The sequence below is a fragment of the Lissotriton helveticus genome, chromosome 6 (assembly GCF_964261635.1).
Source record: "Lissotriton helveticus chromosome 6, aLisHel1.1, whole genome shotgun sequence".
NCBI lineage: Eukaryota > Metazoa > Chordata > Amphibia > Caudata > Salamandridae > Lissotriton > Lissotriton helveticus.
In genome coordinates this window covers 1,499,608,015-1,499,623,201 of record NC_136067.1, presented here as the reverse complement: position 1 = coordinate 1,499,623,201, position 15,187 = coordinate 1,499,608,015, and the positions used below count along the sequence as shown (strand labels likewise).

The 15,187-nt window shown below is 44.0% G+C and overlaps 1 protein-coding gene across 1 annotated transcript in view; it reads right to left on the bottom strand.

Moving 5' to 3' along the window:
* LOC144761801 (uncharacterized) overlaps positions 1–15,187 on the bottom strand; it is a 206,148-nt gene that overhangs the window by 28,451 nt on the left and 162,510 nt on the right. Inside the window, exons 4-6 of the mRNA XM_078647044.1 lie at positions 7,651–7,809; positions 7,453–7,568; positions 1,330–1,435 (exon numbers count right to left, since the gene is read on the bottom strand). Of these exons, the coding sequence (XP_078503170.1) occupies positions 1,330–1,435; positions 7,453–7,568; positions 7,651–7,809 (381 nt within the window). The remainder of the gene's footprint in view (positions 1–1,329; positions 1,436–7,452; positions 7,569–7,650; positions 7,810–15,187) is intronic.

The following is a 15,187-nucleotide window of genomic DNA, read 5'->3' as shown; positions in this document are numbered from 1 at the left end:
TGCCAGTTCCCTCTCTATGAATTCCCAGTATTGTGTGATGATGGGGCAGGTCCATACCATGTGAAAGAAATCTGCTTGGTCTTGTGTGCAACCTGCACATGATGAAGTTGGCTTTTAAGGCACAATGTAACATACAAAAAAGCAAATTCATCAGTAAAGAAAGAAGCAATTTCCAGCACAAATCTATTTGCATAGTAGAAATGCAAAAATATTACCCCAGAAGGGCTGCAATGTCACTCATCTGGCAGGGATTTTGTTTCAAAGAAACAAAAGTTGTCATTTATTTCTGTGAAGCAGAACAGCATTGATCCTGATGTGCTGGGAGCTTTCTTCCATTGCATGGGGTTCATTGATGGCCCAGATGGCTGGCCGGGTTTGGAAACACCAGCGTCTGAAGGACGTACTAAATAGGGTGGATCTTCAGATGTTCACACGTTGGTAGCACTGTTGTGATTGGGCCGTCAACAGGTTGTTTCCAATTGAGGAGCCTCTAGAGACTCTCCTATCAGAGACAAAACTGTTCTCTGGCCTTTAAAAGAGGCATAGAAACTGTGAATGAGGCAGATGGGGGCATCTGCTTATTTATACCAGATGTCCCGCATCTGTTACAACCTAAAAGATTCTCCAACCCCAAGTATTGTTTAATGCATATTTGGGCTTAAACAAAGATTGGCATTTGAATATTTACAAAGACAGGACTTTTTCTAGTTTTCTGGATTAGAAATAAATAGATTCTCATAGACAACTGCAAGAAAAAAAGTGCATCACTTCAGCACAACCTGTGAGAAAATGTAATGTCATACTAGTAAGGGCAGGATAAAACTATTTGTACAGACAAAGTTAAAGGAAATGCATAAAACTCCACAAACTACACAGAGGCAACCATAATAAGGAAATGTTGCAAGACCTTGAATGCATCATAAAAAACACTACGCACACCCTTAGAGAGAAGTCTTTCCTGCTCACACACATGCTGGAGACATGGTTGATTAAGGGTTGTTTTACCACTTGTAAGACCACTATGGGAATAACTGAGGGGTGTGTGCCAGGAACTCCCTCATCTAAGAGTCACTTATTCCAGTGAATCTTAAGTGAGAGCTACTGTCTATCGTCAATAAATAAGCCTGCTCACAGGGATTCAATATTGTGGCATGAGGGACCTCCTTCACTGTTCATTGGAGTAGTCTAGGTCACATATTTGTGAATCAAAGATCCAGTATTACATGACCCACCCATATAATGATTTGTCCAAAGGATGAGAAGAACCACAACATCAAGGAGATTCTACACATAAAATATCACCATGAGTACATGTATTAGAACACTCACCCGCTTGTAGATTTCTTCTCTTTTTAATTTAATTCTTAATAATTGTGCTTCATCAGATAATTGGTTTAACTCTTTTCTTAGTGCTTCTAGCTGGTGTTGATGTTCCCTGTATAACACAGAGTGAATACAAAACAAAGACCATTTACATAGGATGGACAGACTTGATAAGTTATAGATGAGGTTAATAAGGTCCATACTACGGACACTAATACAGAACAGAAAATGTGGCATATAAAGCATCTAGTGCAGGCAATAGATGAAACTAGATATGTTAATGTTTGAGGTGTTCTAATTACTTTACAATCTCAAAATCCACAATATCTATGTGCCTGAACAGCATGGCTATAATTAATGATCAAAAGAATGGAGAAGTGACATTTAAACATTCTGGGAGACATGGCAACTTAGAGGCTAATATTCTGAACACATTTTGCCGCGAGCAAAAAAGGTGTACATGTATTTGATCTCATTGTTGTGAATGGAACCACAGAAGCCCTTTCATCCTTCATATGGATGCCCACAAATTAATAGCCTACTTGGAAAATGCCTTAAACAAAAAAGCCAAACACTGAGGAATCTTTGTGACTTCATTGCACCTCATGAAACTCCCCTCAAACCTCAACCACTAGTTTTCGACTAAAGAGCGACTCAGTTTGTTTTTATTATTTTTTTACATATTATATCTTAAATGGGGCATCTTTTACATTTATTTGAGAATTTTGTAAATTCAGTCCCCCTTTCGCCTCAGTGTTTTATACTTTATTCTCTGAGTTCAAAATCATTATTTGCTTTGGTCTCTTCAATTCAATTTTGCTGGCTGCTTCTAAGATTCTTAGAGTAGATGAAATTGTCTCAAAGCTATTTTTTCAGACTTTTACTTCCTCTGTTACTGCATCTCCTTCCTGCCTCCCACATCAATCTGATGTCCCCATCATCCCTTTTTTAGATGATGTTGATATTGATGTCTTGATCACTATTTAATCAGGGCTCCTAAGCAAGGGTTGAAAAATATTATGAGTGCTATCAGTTCTAACCCTTCTGTAGTTAGATAGTATGTGGCTACCTACTCTATTTCTGTCAAACTGATCTTTAATATGGTTGTAACTTTCTCTGTAAAGCATCTCATTTGCAAATAAACCAGATCCAGAAGCAAAGCTAGCATTTACCACGATATAGACATTCTGCAATTAAACTTGCTTGGGCTCTTTTGGATAGGCAGAATGTTGATGTGAATCCGGGACTCTCCTCTCCAGGCTCTACTCAAGATGTTCAAGTAATACATGTTATTCTACCTTCTTCCTTTGTTGACCGCTTCTGATCTTGGCCCCTCAATTAAAATGCAAAGTCACTCAGGAACGTGTGGTGTGTGTCAATGCCTCTACTGTTTAACAAGCCTCTTCACTGTTGGCAGAGAGTTCCAATCCAATTAGATGAGAGGGACCAGTCCCTACATATATTATTTTACAGTTTTACTGGTGAATGATTCCCTGAGGATTTAGTAAGGTCCAGGCATTTAATCTGTTGACCGCGGAGCGAATTCCGCTGTGGTGCGGGTGATTTATGACTGGGCGTGGTTTGGACAGCCCCTGGCCGTCTTCCGCACAAGCCCACCGTGAGGTCGGACGGCCAGGGCTGTCCGACGCACGCAAAGGGTTAATGGTTGTTAGACCTGGCACCATTGGCATGGGTCTCCCTTCCATTTGTTTGCTTTTGCCTCTTATATTATTGCTGGTTTTAGATGCTTTTGGGCACTGTGCCACTGCTATTCAGTGCCACAGTGCAAGTGCTCCCTATGGTAAATTGATGTATGGTGACTCCATGATTGGCTTGTTTGGTTTACTTGTCAGACCCTAGTACAGTGCATTGCGTGTGCCCAGGGCTTGTAAATCAAATGCTGCTGGTGGGCTTGCAGCACTGATTGTGCCACCCACCGGAGCAGCTTGTAAACTGGGTCTCAGGTCTGCCATTGCAGAGCCTGTGTGCAGTCTGGTACTGCCATGTTGACTGAGCAAGTGCACCCACTTGCCAGTCCCTAAACCTTCCCTTTTCTACATATTGGTCACCCCTAAGGTAGGCCCAAGGGCAGGGTGCATTGTAGGTAAAAAGTAGGACATGCCCTGATGTGTGTGGCATGTCCTGATAGTGAATTATAGCCATTTTCGTTTTTCACTATTGCAAGGCTACCTGTTCCCCATAGGCCAGAATGGGCAGTTTGATTATAACGTCCTATATTCCTAACTGACTCAGGGAACTAGGTAGAAATTTGAGTATAGTATGCCTGAACTTAGTATGATAAAATACATCTTTTAGTGAGTTGGTTTTAACATTCTGTGTTTGAAAATACAACTTTTAGAAAGTAGGTATTTTCTTGTCTAACTGTCCAAGCCTGCCTCTGCTAGGTTGTGTATTCCTTGTCTGGTTTGTGAGTGACAGGGGCTGGGGAATTCCAGGAGACAGGGTGAATCAGCACAGGGCTGAATAGACCCATCTGCATGTAGAGTGGAGGGAGGGGAGCACCTGGGACCTGAATACAGCTGTGCCTGCCTTCCACAATACTGGCTCTGCCTCCTGTGGTGTGTCTGATGCCCCTGGCCTACACTGTCAAAGAAAGAGAAGGAGTCCTGTAAACAAAGTACTCCGGGACTGCATAGAACTGGTTTGGACTAGGCACAGACACTCTCTGCCTTCAGAGACAAAGCATTTTGGTGTATAAAAGAGAGGTCCCGGACCCCAGAACTTTAGATCACTACTGGGAATCAAGACAAACCTTTGCTGAGGAAAAGAACCAGGAAGCTGAAGGAGGAGACTACCCCTGTGCTGTGTATTTGGGGGTTGGCCTGCAGTGGTTGCTTCATTGCCAAAGAAAGTAGAAGAGGACCGAGTGTGCTTTTCATTAACTTGAAGAAGAATCTCCAAGGGTTTGAACTTGCGCTTGCCTCCTGCCTGAAGTCTCAGGGATACAAGATTTCACCAACCAGCTCCCCCTGAATTTCCCTTGCTGGGAACTTAAGTGCCTGCTGTTGTGCTGGGCCTTCTGAGAGACTGCGTGTCATTGGGAGCTGGAAGCACGACGCAACGACAAGAAGTGTGTCGCCGCCACAGCAGTTGTCGTCACATCGCCGAGGAAGCGCACTGCCGCTGCCACTGTCATCATCGCATCACCGAAGTGTGGCGCATCACTGGAGATGCACGCCGCCCCCGCCGCAGAGGTTGCCGTCGCATCACCAGAAAAGCGCGTCGCAGGGCCTGTTGTGGCTCCAAAGATCATCGAGTCGCCCCACGGCCGTCGGCGTGCACACATCGCATCAACGTTGTCGCACCGTAACCAAGACGCCATTTTGTCGCATTGCACAGGAGAAGAGTATCGCATCGAGGGGCCATCTTTTTGCATCGTACCGGAGAGTAGTAAGAAATTAATGCATCACCTCCCGACACAGCAAGGAAGCGAGCATCAACTCCCCTGCACAGCAGTAAGGAACCAACGCATCCACTCCCCCGAGTGTAAGGAACCGACGCATCACCTTTCCTGCGACCCTTTTGTTTGCTTTGCGTTATGCATCCCAGGTACTTTGAGGGTAAAGTGTGGCATTTACAACTTGAGAGAACTGAGCTATTTTCTACCATTTTAGAGTCTATTTTTGAGTACAGTATTGTGGATTTTTGTTGTTTGGTCTTGTGTCAAGTCTATATAAAAGTACTTATTTTTATAATGTAACCTGTGTGGTGTCCATCTGTAGTTTTGTCACTGTATTACTGTATGTGTTCACAAATGCTTTACACACTGCCTCTGAGATAAGCCTGCCTGCTCGTGCCAGGCTACCAATGGGGTGAGCAGGGGTTATTTTAGGAGCGTAGCCCTTTACCCAGACTAGACGCAAGGGTCCCTATTTGGTCAAAGGGACCTACCTCTGTCAACTAGAGACCCCGAAATCTAACTATGGTCCACCCCAGACAGGTTTCAATCTGTCAGAATATTTTGGGCTGTCTTTCAGAATAGTGCTAGCACTACTGTAAGGTGAGTCTATGGTATTACCAACAAGAGGCAGCAGAAAGGACTAGACTGCAGCCATGACCTGCAGATTTTTTAATGGGGAGAAGGCCATTGGGAAAAGCCAAAATTACATTTTGCCCATGGGCGAAGCTTCGTGCATGGTTAATTTCTCCAACTTTGATGAAGGCTCATTCTACATTACGGTGTGTACTGCTTCTTGATGTCTCTTTGAATTTGTGGTTTTCTAGCTTTTCCATGCCTGTGTTAATTTGGAAAAAGTCGATGCTAATATGGAAAACGATTCATTTATTTATGCGAAAGAAAGTGCATCTTCATTAACTAATTTGTCCGTTGTGAGCGCCAAATCAACCCCGACTCGCAAATACGTAGTCAGGCAAGCTCTGAGACCTAGGACCGAGGTCACCGATTGATAGGTCACAGGTGGGGTGCCACATAGCTGGGGGAAACAGTTTTTAATTCAAGTTTTTTACCACGCAGCACCATTGCCACACATTTTTTACAATGCAATTTTTTACATTGCATATAGATTTACAACACATGTCTTTACCACGCATTTAAGGTAAGTATAAAGGTCTGTGTGTGTGCTGGGCACTTGCTGTTTTACTTTTTGGATGCATATATTTCTGCAATAAAAGCACTGCACTGGAACTCTACGTTGTGGTCCGTACCTGTTTGTTGCTGTGGATATGACAAATAAGGACTGTGGCTAATACATATATATATATATCATACAACCATAGCCTGCAGACAAACACACAAACAGGAAACCTTAGATCCATCCCACAAAAAGGCGCAGCAATTGGCCCCAATGCAGCACACATGGCCGGAAGGGGTACACAGGCTCCTAAAACACCATAAAGTTAAATACCACATGAGTTAGGAGCATATCGCCAATCAGGACACAGCACACGCAGTGATCACACGCTCTCCATGCCGGACATCTGAACACGATACCCACTTCCCACGCTGTGTCCATGCAAGGTGAAGGCTCACCTGTATTTTCCATTAGACAACTAATTTATGACTCCAAAGACAGCAACTTACATTCCTAACCATTTATGGAATCTCAGAAATCTTTATTACCTACTATTAAATGTATAAAAACAGGCCACAGACCAATTATAAATTGAGACAGTCCTCAGACCCTGTAAATGTTCTCCCAGCCACTATGTTAAATTAAACAAACCTTCCTGTTTTGCAAAACGCCCTTGTCTCTTGTTTTTTCAAGGTATTTCATGTTCAAGTAACACCTGTCAAGCTCCAAGATCATGTAATCTCTTTAACATCTGTCCTCTAGGTGATAAACAAGTATGCAGAGAGCTTATGACTTGGACATTGTTTCTTTGTTCTTTCTCCTGCCGGAAAAATCAGAGGGATTCAGGAACTACATATCACAGGACAAGTTGTTGTTAGAAGAGGATGGTGATTATGGCTATTCTCTTAAAACATGGCTGCCTGATATGCGTTCACGTGGGCTAATTCCAGGCCAGATTTTCAGGGTTTCCCTATAAGATACAACTACAATTTAATGGAACTAATTTACACAGACAGTGGTTATCCCAAAAATATGACATGGATCCAGCCTACCTAACCCCTATTTTGCACACCCTCTGCTAAATATGTTTTTTTTGTTTACGAATATAGTTTCAATCATGAAAACAGAAAACATGTTCTCTTTTTTAGTCACTCTCATTAGATAATTCCTATCAATGCCTCAAAATCCAGAGCAGAGCAGAGGAAACACAATCCTTCAGAGATCAGCAGGACACCAGGATCCAGCAAAGCTAAATTCTCCCAGGTCTAAGGCTGGGAGAAAGGACACCACTTCCTGTCTGAGGGACTGGACAGGAAGTGACGGGATGAGAAAGGAACTCAAGTCCAGGACAGAGAAGGACAACACAGTGAGAGACAAGTTCCCCCAGAAATAGAGGAAATAATTCATCAAATGGGGCACCTAAGAAAAAGAACAGAATAGGAACGTTACCTGGCCCCGCGTCATCTGTGCTCCGAATATTTGCAATAGGTAGGCTCTTGGCCCTTTTACACAGTGGCACAACATTCTCACAATGTAAAACTTGTGCAACATTCACAAGTTTATGTCTCAATATTACCATGAATTTTCTTTAAATATGTCTGAAATCTGGCTCTTCAATTTGGCAATAGCTTCATCTTTGCGGCTCATATCAGCTTGATTCTGTTTCTTTACTGCTGCCATTGCCTCTTCATGCTGCAGAAGAAAGCCCACAGATCAGATAACAACTGGAAAGGGAGCTTACCGTTACAAAAAGCATATATTTCACAAGACTAACCTGCTTCTTTAATTCTTGATTCAATTGTTCATAGTGCTTCGTGTTTTTTTCAATCTGTTGTATTTTGTCCTGCACTAAGTTCTCGCATTCTTTCAATTGTTTTTTTGTCGCCCTGTGACCCTTCTTTTCTGTCTCCATGGATTTGGCATACTCTGCATTCTATTTTTAGGGGCAGTAAAATAAAATCATCATTAAAGTATAAGTCTTTTAAAACTAACAGATGTTACCAATATGCAAAATTAAACAAATTATCAAAATATCATAGCAAAGGAACATGGAATCAGATCTCACAAGAAAGAGAACTGTCCTAATACAACAACTAACCATCAGCCAGAAACATTTTTTAATCTTTATTCATATGTATATATATATATATATATATATATATATATATATATATATATATATATATATATGATGATTACACAGTTTACATTTGTCGTTTACATATTGCAATAAAAGGAAGTATTCAATTACATTTATTTGTCATTGTTTATTTTCATTGCGCCGTGGATCATAAAGAGTAGTGTTTTTTTATATATATATATAAACCACCTGGAATCAGCAGCCTGTAAGAAGAGTTTCAGATAATCCAATGCCTCTTACTTTAAAGATTATCCTGTTGCACCAAGCTTTATTTGTGAGTCTCACTATATTTACAGCGTGTTACTGTGGGTTTCTATGCAATGCATCTGCAGCCCTACTGTTTAAATGCTCTCTGAATACCCCAGTACCATTATCAAAGGCTGTGGCCTGTCATTTCAGCAAATAGCCCTATAACGGCTTACCAGTAGTTAAGTATAAATAGGTAAGACCAGGCCAGATGAAGAAACCTGGCATATTCTGCACTACAGTGTAAGTGTGAATGAAGTTTGGTCGGGTTGTATCCGGTGTTGTCTAGCTGAGGTTATGTATGGCTAGGGCAGAAATTTAAAAATGGAGAAGTTTATGGCCATGGTTCATGGACCCGGTTTGAGTAGCCAGAAAACATTCTAATTCTGCAGTCTTCAGCATGTTCCCCAATGTCGTCTGTGTTTTATTGGTTAGCTACTCACTGTATGACGCTCTTTCACCTTGACAATGAAGCAAAATGCCCAGAGCTATCGGGTCAGGGCCTAAACTACCACTCGCATACCTCCAGCCCATGTATCCCTAACTGATACTGTCAAATTTCGAAAAAAACCAAAACAAAATCTAAAGATTACCATAATTACCTCCATTCAATCTTTGAGGTTGTTTTCCACACTTGATTCACAATCCTTAAGACATCTTTGTCACACAATAATTTCTATATTTTTTCAGATCAGGTCAGTATTTTCGAAAAAGACACCAGCAGCGCAATTCAAAATTATCAGCACTTCGTGAACCTAGGGCGGAGGATATTATGGCCTAAGGCTAGAGCGGTCGATCTTGAAGCTGGGGAACCAGGTTCGAGTCACGGCAGGGGCCCTCATCATTCTGTGATTCTGGGCAAATCACTGAATCTCCCTGTGCCTAACGAAATGAATATGTCTGTCTGTAACGCAACTGGTGCTCATGTAAAGCACTCTGATGCCTTCTGGTCGAGTTCGCGCTACATTAACAACCCCCTCCCCCAAAAAAAACTGCCCTTTCCAGGCCAGTTCGTAAAGAAACAGATCATCAATCACTGTCTTGGGACAGTTTGACCATTTAGGGATTGACCCTTCCCCAAAGACTATGTACAGATATCAAACAACTCTTGCAACCATCGGGCCTAAAACAGCAAACCCAAAAGTCATGTTTACTCTATAAAAAGCTGTTAAATGCCATTTTGGCGGACTGCTTCAGATGTTCATTCTGATAAGAGGGTGCCTCCAGTGAGACCTCTACTTAGTAACATATTAAAAAATAGAAGTGGGGGGGAACAAATCAAGGAAGTGACATCATAAGAACAAACATCCGATCTTAAGACCTCAAACATATGTTTAGCAGGCTTATCATGAGTACAATTGAGCGCATTACAATGTTTAACAAATGAGATTTTGTGCCAGGGTTGTGCCCAAAAAGTCACACAAACGTGATGCAAAATCTGGGCCTTAATGTATACTTTAAAAAAAAAAAAAACTTTATCACGAAGAAATTACCAACAAAGAAAAACGTGTCAGTAAATCTGTTCTGCTTAATTGGTTGCAAAGTCTGCATTTAAAACATTTAATGGTGTTAAGGCACCCATTGCAGAGATCTAGGTGTGCCCAGTAAATCTGAGGGAATAATAATAATGGTAAGAAAACTCTGAAGGTTAATGCATTTACTGGCGAGATCTGTGTCTTGTCTAGTCCCAGTTTTGAATTAAAGTAGCATAGAGAGTTCATATGTCTCCTGCAAAGCACATCATGTGACATCCTGATGACAGTTTTTCATTTTATGTAGATAAGTAAGTGGGTTACTTGGCACATTGTATCCTACATTGGTTCCCCCACACCTCAAAGAACAACATCACTAGCAAATGTATTGATTTGGGATTCCTATTGGCCGAAAGAACTATAACCACCCATTGGAAAGTGGAAAAGGGCCCTAGTATAGATAAGTAGAAGGCAGAATTCCAAAAGTGGGCTGAGTGTGAGGGTACTATCCGTTTACAAATTGCACGTAGAACGGGCAGTGAGAAGGCGTTAGAGAGGGCGAGAGCCTGGGAGAGGCTAGTTATGGAACTTATAGCCCCTGAGGATGCAGATGATGATGTCCTGGCGGTTGGCCCCGAGGCATACACGGCATAACAAAGGAGTCGGTAGGGTCACACTCTACATTATCGCCACAGAGCTGCACTCGACCCACATGGGAGACGCTTAACATCATAGCACTTTCTTTGGCCCCGTTGCATAGAACACTCATGGTATTAGCCCCCAAGGGCAGTAGCGAATGCTCCAATGTGACACACCTGGGGGGGTGGGGAGGGAGGCGGGGTGGTTGGGGGGGTACCCGAGTTGGTGTTGGGAATAAGGTCAGTTGGGAACGGACACTAGAGCGGCACCCACTCACAAACTGCGCCAGGACCGGAAGTTTGAGACGGCCGCAGACAACGCAACAGCCTTAACTGCATAGACAATCCTGAATCCTTATTAAGAATACTGGGGTATGCCGATGTACAAGATTGTTTTGACTCTTGTGTTGAATTGTGTGTTGGCAGCAAAACAATAAAAAGTATGTTAAAAAAAAAATAAGTAAGTGGGTTACTTCTTTTAACAAAGAGATCCTTTTGTTGTTTGCAGTTCATAAATTGTAATCCTTCTAATATAGCACATTGAGCTATGAGGGAAATGTGACTCCTACACCTTGTAAATCTCACTGATTTATGTAACACATCCTGTACGTTGATTTAGACACTTATGATTTATTGTCATATAAAGTGGACGTACAATGTAAAGCATTCTGACACCTTGCATTGAGATGAGTAGCGCTATAAAAGAAATAAAACGAACTAGTAGCATTTCAATTATTAGTTGTCTATATACTAGGATAGACCAACACATCTTACAATCTTACAGTTGTATGTAGCCTTTTTTAAGTACCTGTGAAGTGATAACAAGCTCTGTGCCTTTGTTTCCCCTCCATTGCATTTGCATCTAGGTGTGAGCCTCAGATATCTCCCAGCCAGGATACTCGAATAAAAGGGGGCCAAAAGGAGGCCTGATGAATTGGACATCTGTTAGGGGTCGCAACTGTGACCCTTAAGCTACCCATTATGACCCCACCCCTGGCTGTTTGTGAGCCTTAGCAACCGCTCTGGTGGCATAAAATCAGTCTCAGTGTAAGCAGTGCTTGATTGTACTGCTGTGCTGAAACGACTGCAGAGACATCATGATGGGCTACAAGCTGGGCCTGGGTGGGGGAAAGAACTCGGCTTACTCGTTGCTATGGTGACCCCGCGCCGGCTGGTGCAGTCCTTGATTTGATACATTGTATGTATCTGCTACGGGGCTGGGCCAGGAAGCTGAGCAAAGGAGTATGAAGCCCGCACAGCATGGGCATGATTAGACAGTGACTAACTACAAGTGCTGCAGCTAGTAGCACATGTTTGTAAGGGCAAGCGTGCACCTGCTGCACCCTACCCTAGCTGAGGACATGGTGACTGTGACAAATGTGTACCACCGTGTTTGGGACGGCTGAACAAGCCCCAGGGCAGTCAGCCTGTAGCGCGTAAGTGCTATCAATGATGACGGTCCTGGCAAAAATGATTGTTCATCCCTTGTGCGGCAGTAAAAGCCATGCTGACGCAGTGAGGCTTTGCAGTTCAGTCTGACTTGTGCCTGCTGGGTGGTTTGCTGAGTGTCAAGGCTCTAGAGTGACTGACTAGAATCAACACAAGTTCAGGACCTAGCCGTAAGTGACTTGCTCACTTAATTGTCATTCTCTGACTGAGTCGGACGGTCGGACGTCAGGTGGGCTTCGGGGCAGGTGATGGCATGTGAGAGTGAGACTGATTAAGTCATCACTGTTGGAAATGGCCCTTTTTGCAGGGTTATCCCCAAACTATCTGCTTCTTCTTCCTATTTTTCCTGAGCTGTTTGCGTTGGTTTAAGGGCTCTGGGCACTTTACCACTGCTAATCAGCGCTAAAGTGCATATGCTCTCTGTAAATTGTGTTAAGGATTGGTGTTTCCATCAATGGATATTTGATTTACTTGTTAGTCCCTAGTAAAGTGCACTGAGTGTGCCTGGGCCTGTAAATCAAATGCTACTAGTGGGCCTGCCGCACTGATTGTGCCACCCAGGTGAGTAGCCCTGAAAAGGTAACTCAGACCTGCCATTGCAGAGTCTGCGCGCAGTTTGTAACTGCCATGTCGACTTGGCCAGTGCACAACTTGCCAGTCCCTAAAATTTCCTTTTCTTACATGTCAGCCATCCCTAAGGTAGGCCCTAGGTACCCCTGTGGGCTGGGTGCAGTGTATGTGAAAGGTAGGACATGCCCTGGGATGTGTGGCATGGCCTGACAGTGAATTACGGCCAATTTCGTTTCTCATTATTGCAAGGCTACCTGTTGCCCATAGGACAGAATGGGGAGTTTGTTTATAACATCTTATAAACATAACTGGCCTGGGGAATTAGGTAGAAAAACAAAGTTTAGTATGCCTGAACTCAGCATCTAAAGATGCATCTTTTAGTGAAGGTGATTTTTACATTCTGCATTTGAAAATACCACTTATAGAAGGTAGGTATTTTCTTGCTCAGTCATCCTGTGTGCCTCTGCTGGAATGTGGATTGCATGTCTGGGTTTTGTATGACAGAAGGCTGGGGAGTAGGAGTGGCTCCAGATAGTCTAGGTGGGTCAGGAAAGGGCTGAATAGACCTGGGCTGCAATTGGGGAAGGGGGAGGAGATGTCCTTGCACCTCAAAGGACTTGGTCTGCCTCTGACAATACAGTCTCCAACTCCTGCCAGGAAGTCACACCAGAGAAGGCAGAACTGGTTCTGGCTGGGCACAGACACTCTCTGCCTAAGAGATCAATGGATTTTGGTATATTAATATTAGGGCCTAGACCCCTGAACTTTAGAACTCTTTGGCATCAAGAAGACTGCCAAGAAGAAGAACTGGAGAAGCTGTGAGGAAGAACCACCACTTTGCTGTGTTGGCCGGCAGTGGCTGCTTCAGTCTTGGGCAGTGAAAGGACTGGACTGAACGTTCTGCAATCTACTTTTGTGAGTTTCTCCAAGGGCTTGAGGTAGAGCTTGCCCCCTGTTCACGAAGTCTCAGGAACAGCAAAGACTTCAAGCTCTTCTGCCCTCAGCAGTGGGGACTGTGTTTTTTGTGCTGTAACAGAAGAAAGCAACCCGATGACGTCTACAAAGCCGCTGCCAACTCTGTGTCCTGAAGGCACCACAAAGGGTACTGCTGCACTGCAACCCTGGTCTTACCGACGACGCCTGCTGAAGCCGCCATCGAGCCGCTGCTCGCACCGCGACCTGTGGGCACCGCACTCTGCACCGCCTCGCTTCACAACGACGCCTTGGTATCCCTGATGACGCCGCTCCAAGCCAAAATCTATGCCGATGCTTGCACCGTGGTTTGAGGGCACTGCTCATAAAGTTACACGACGCACAGCCCTCATCCCGCACCGCAGCCTTGGCCTACCATGCCGGCGCCATTGACTCCAGTTCGTTGGCTGACGACAGAGCTTCAGTCACGCTGCCACTGCTTGCGCACCGTGACCTGCCAGCACCGCGACGAGCACTGCCTTCAGCTCACACTGCGACCCTGATCTCACCAATGATGCCATCTGATGGCACCACCAAGCCGCTGCTTGCACCGCGACCTGAAGGCACCGCACGCCGCACCGCTGCACTTCACACCATAGCATCCGACGTCTGCTGACACCAGCGCTCCTGACTCCAACAGAGAGGAGTTTGATCTGCAACGCGTGTGACCTCGAGGGCCCGACGCCTCCAGCACCGACCTCCAGAACCGACACCTGCGGGCGCCGTGCTTTCGGAAGCTCAACAAGAGGTCGCAGATGCCCTGCATTTCTAAAAGGTACTGTTTGTGGGACTTCCCAACATCGTAGCTGGCCTGCGACACCGCGGTCAGCCAGAACTGTTTGGATTTGTTTGCTCACGACGCCGTGATAGCACCGGATGGAGCTATCAACATCAAGGAACTGTTTTTCAAGCATATTTTGATAACTGAAGATTTTTAAGTACTGTATTGTGTTTTTTTTAATCGTTTTTAGTCTTGTCTTAAGTATATATTTTTCTAAACTGGTGTGGTGTCCTTTTGCAGTGCTTACATTGTATTACTGTTGGTTACGTGCAAAAGCTTTACACACTGCCTCTAAGATAAACCTGACTGCTCATGCCAAACTACCAAGGGGATGAGCAGGGGTTATTTTAGGTATGTAACTTCCCTATGTTGACTAGAGTACTGGTTGCTCCTCTGTGTGTGATGTAAGTAACCAAAAGGTAGATACATCAGTTCCTGTGATAACACCAAGCCAAAGGTCATGCAATGCAGCTTCCTTTGATTTCATTGAGTCTAAAGGCCGCGTGATGTCACTTCCTTTGATGTCATCAGGTCAAATGCTTTGTCATGTCACTTCCTGTGACATCATCGGGGATGGTCAAAGGGCAAGTGATGTCACTCCCAGTGATCTCACCAGGTCAACGTTTGTGTGCTTTCACTTCTTGTGACAGCAGGCGGAGGTCACATAGCATGTGATGTCGCTTCCGCTACCCCTGGAATTTAGATGAATCAATGTCCTTGCCTGATGGGCCCTTAAATTCGGGCTTTGGTTTGGGCCCTGCTGGAATTTAAAATAACAATGCCCCCTTCTCACCTGCACATTGCTGGTTTCAGGTAGGTCATAACCAGTCCCTGTTCACATTTAGAACTTTCTGCTCCTTTTTGAGCTACTTATCCTAGCTCTATCATTTGGACGTATGGAGTCTCTCTTATTTCCTTGTAAGGTTCTGACCCGTTCTGTTCTTGGCAGTTTATTTGTAGATTCCTTTTTCTTGCGACAACTGTGGAAACCTCGTCCATCCCTACTGGGTTGCCGCTGGTCTAGGCCCTATACAGATTGCATC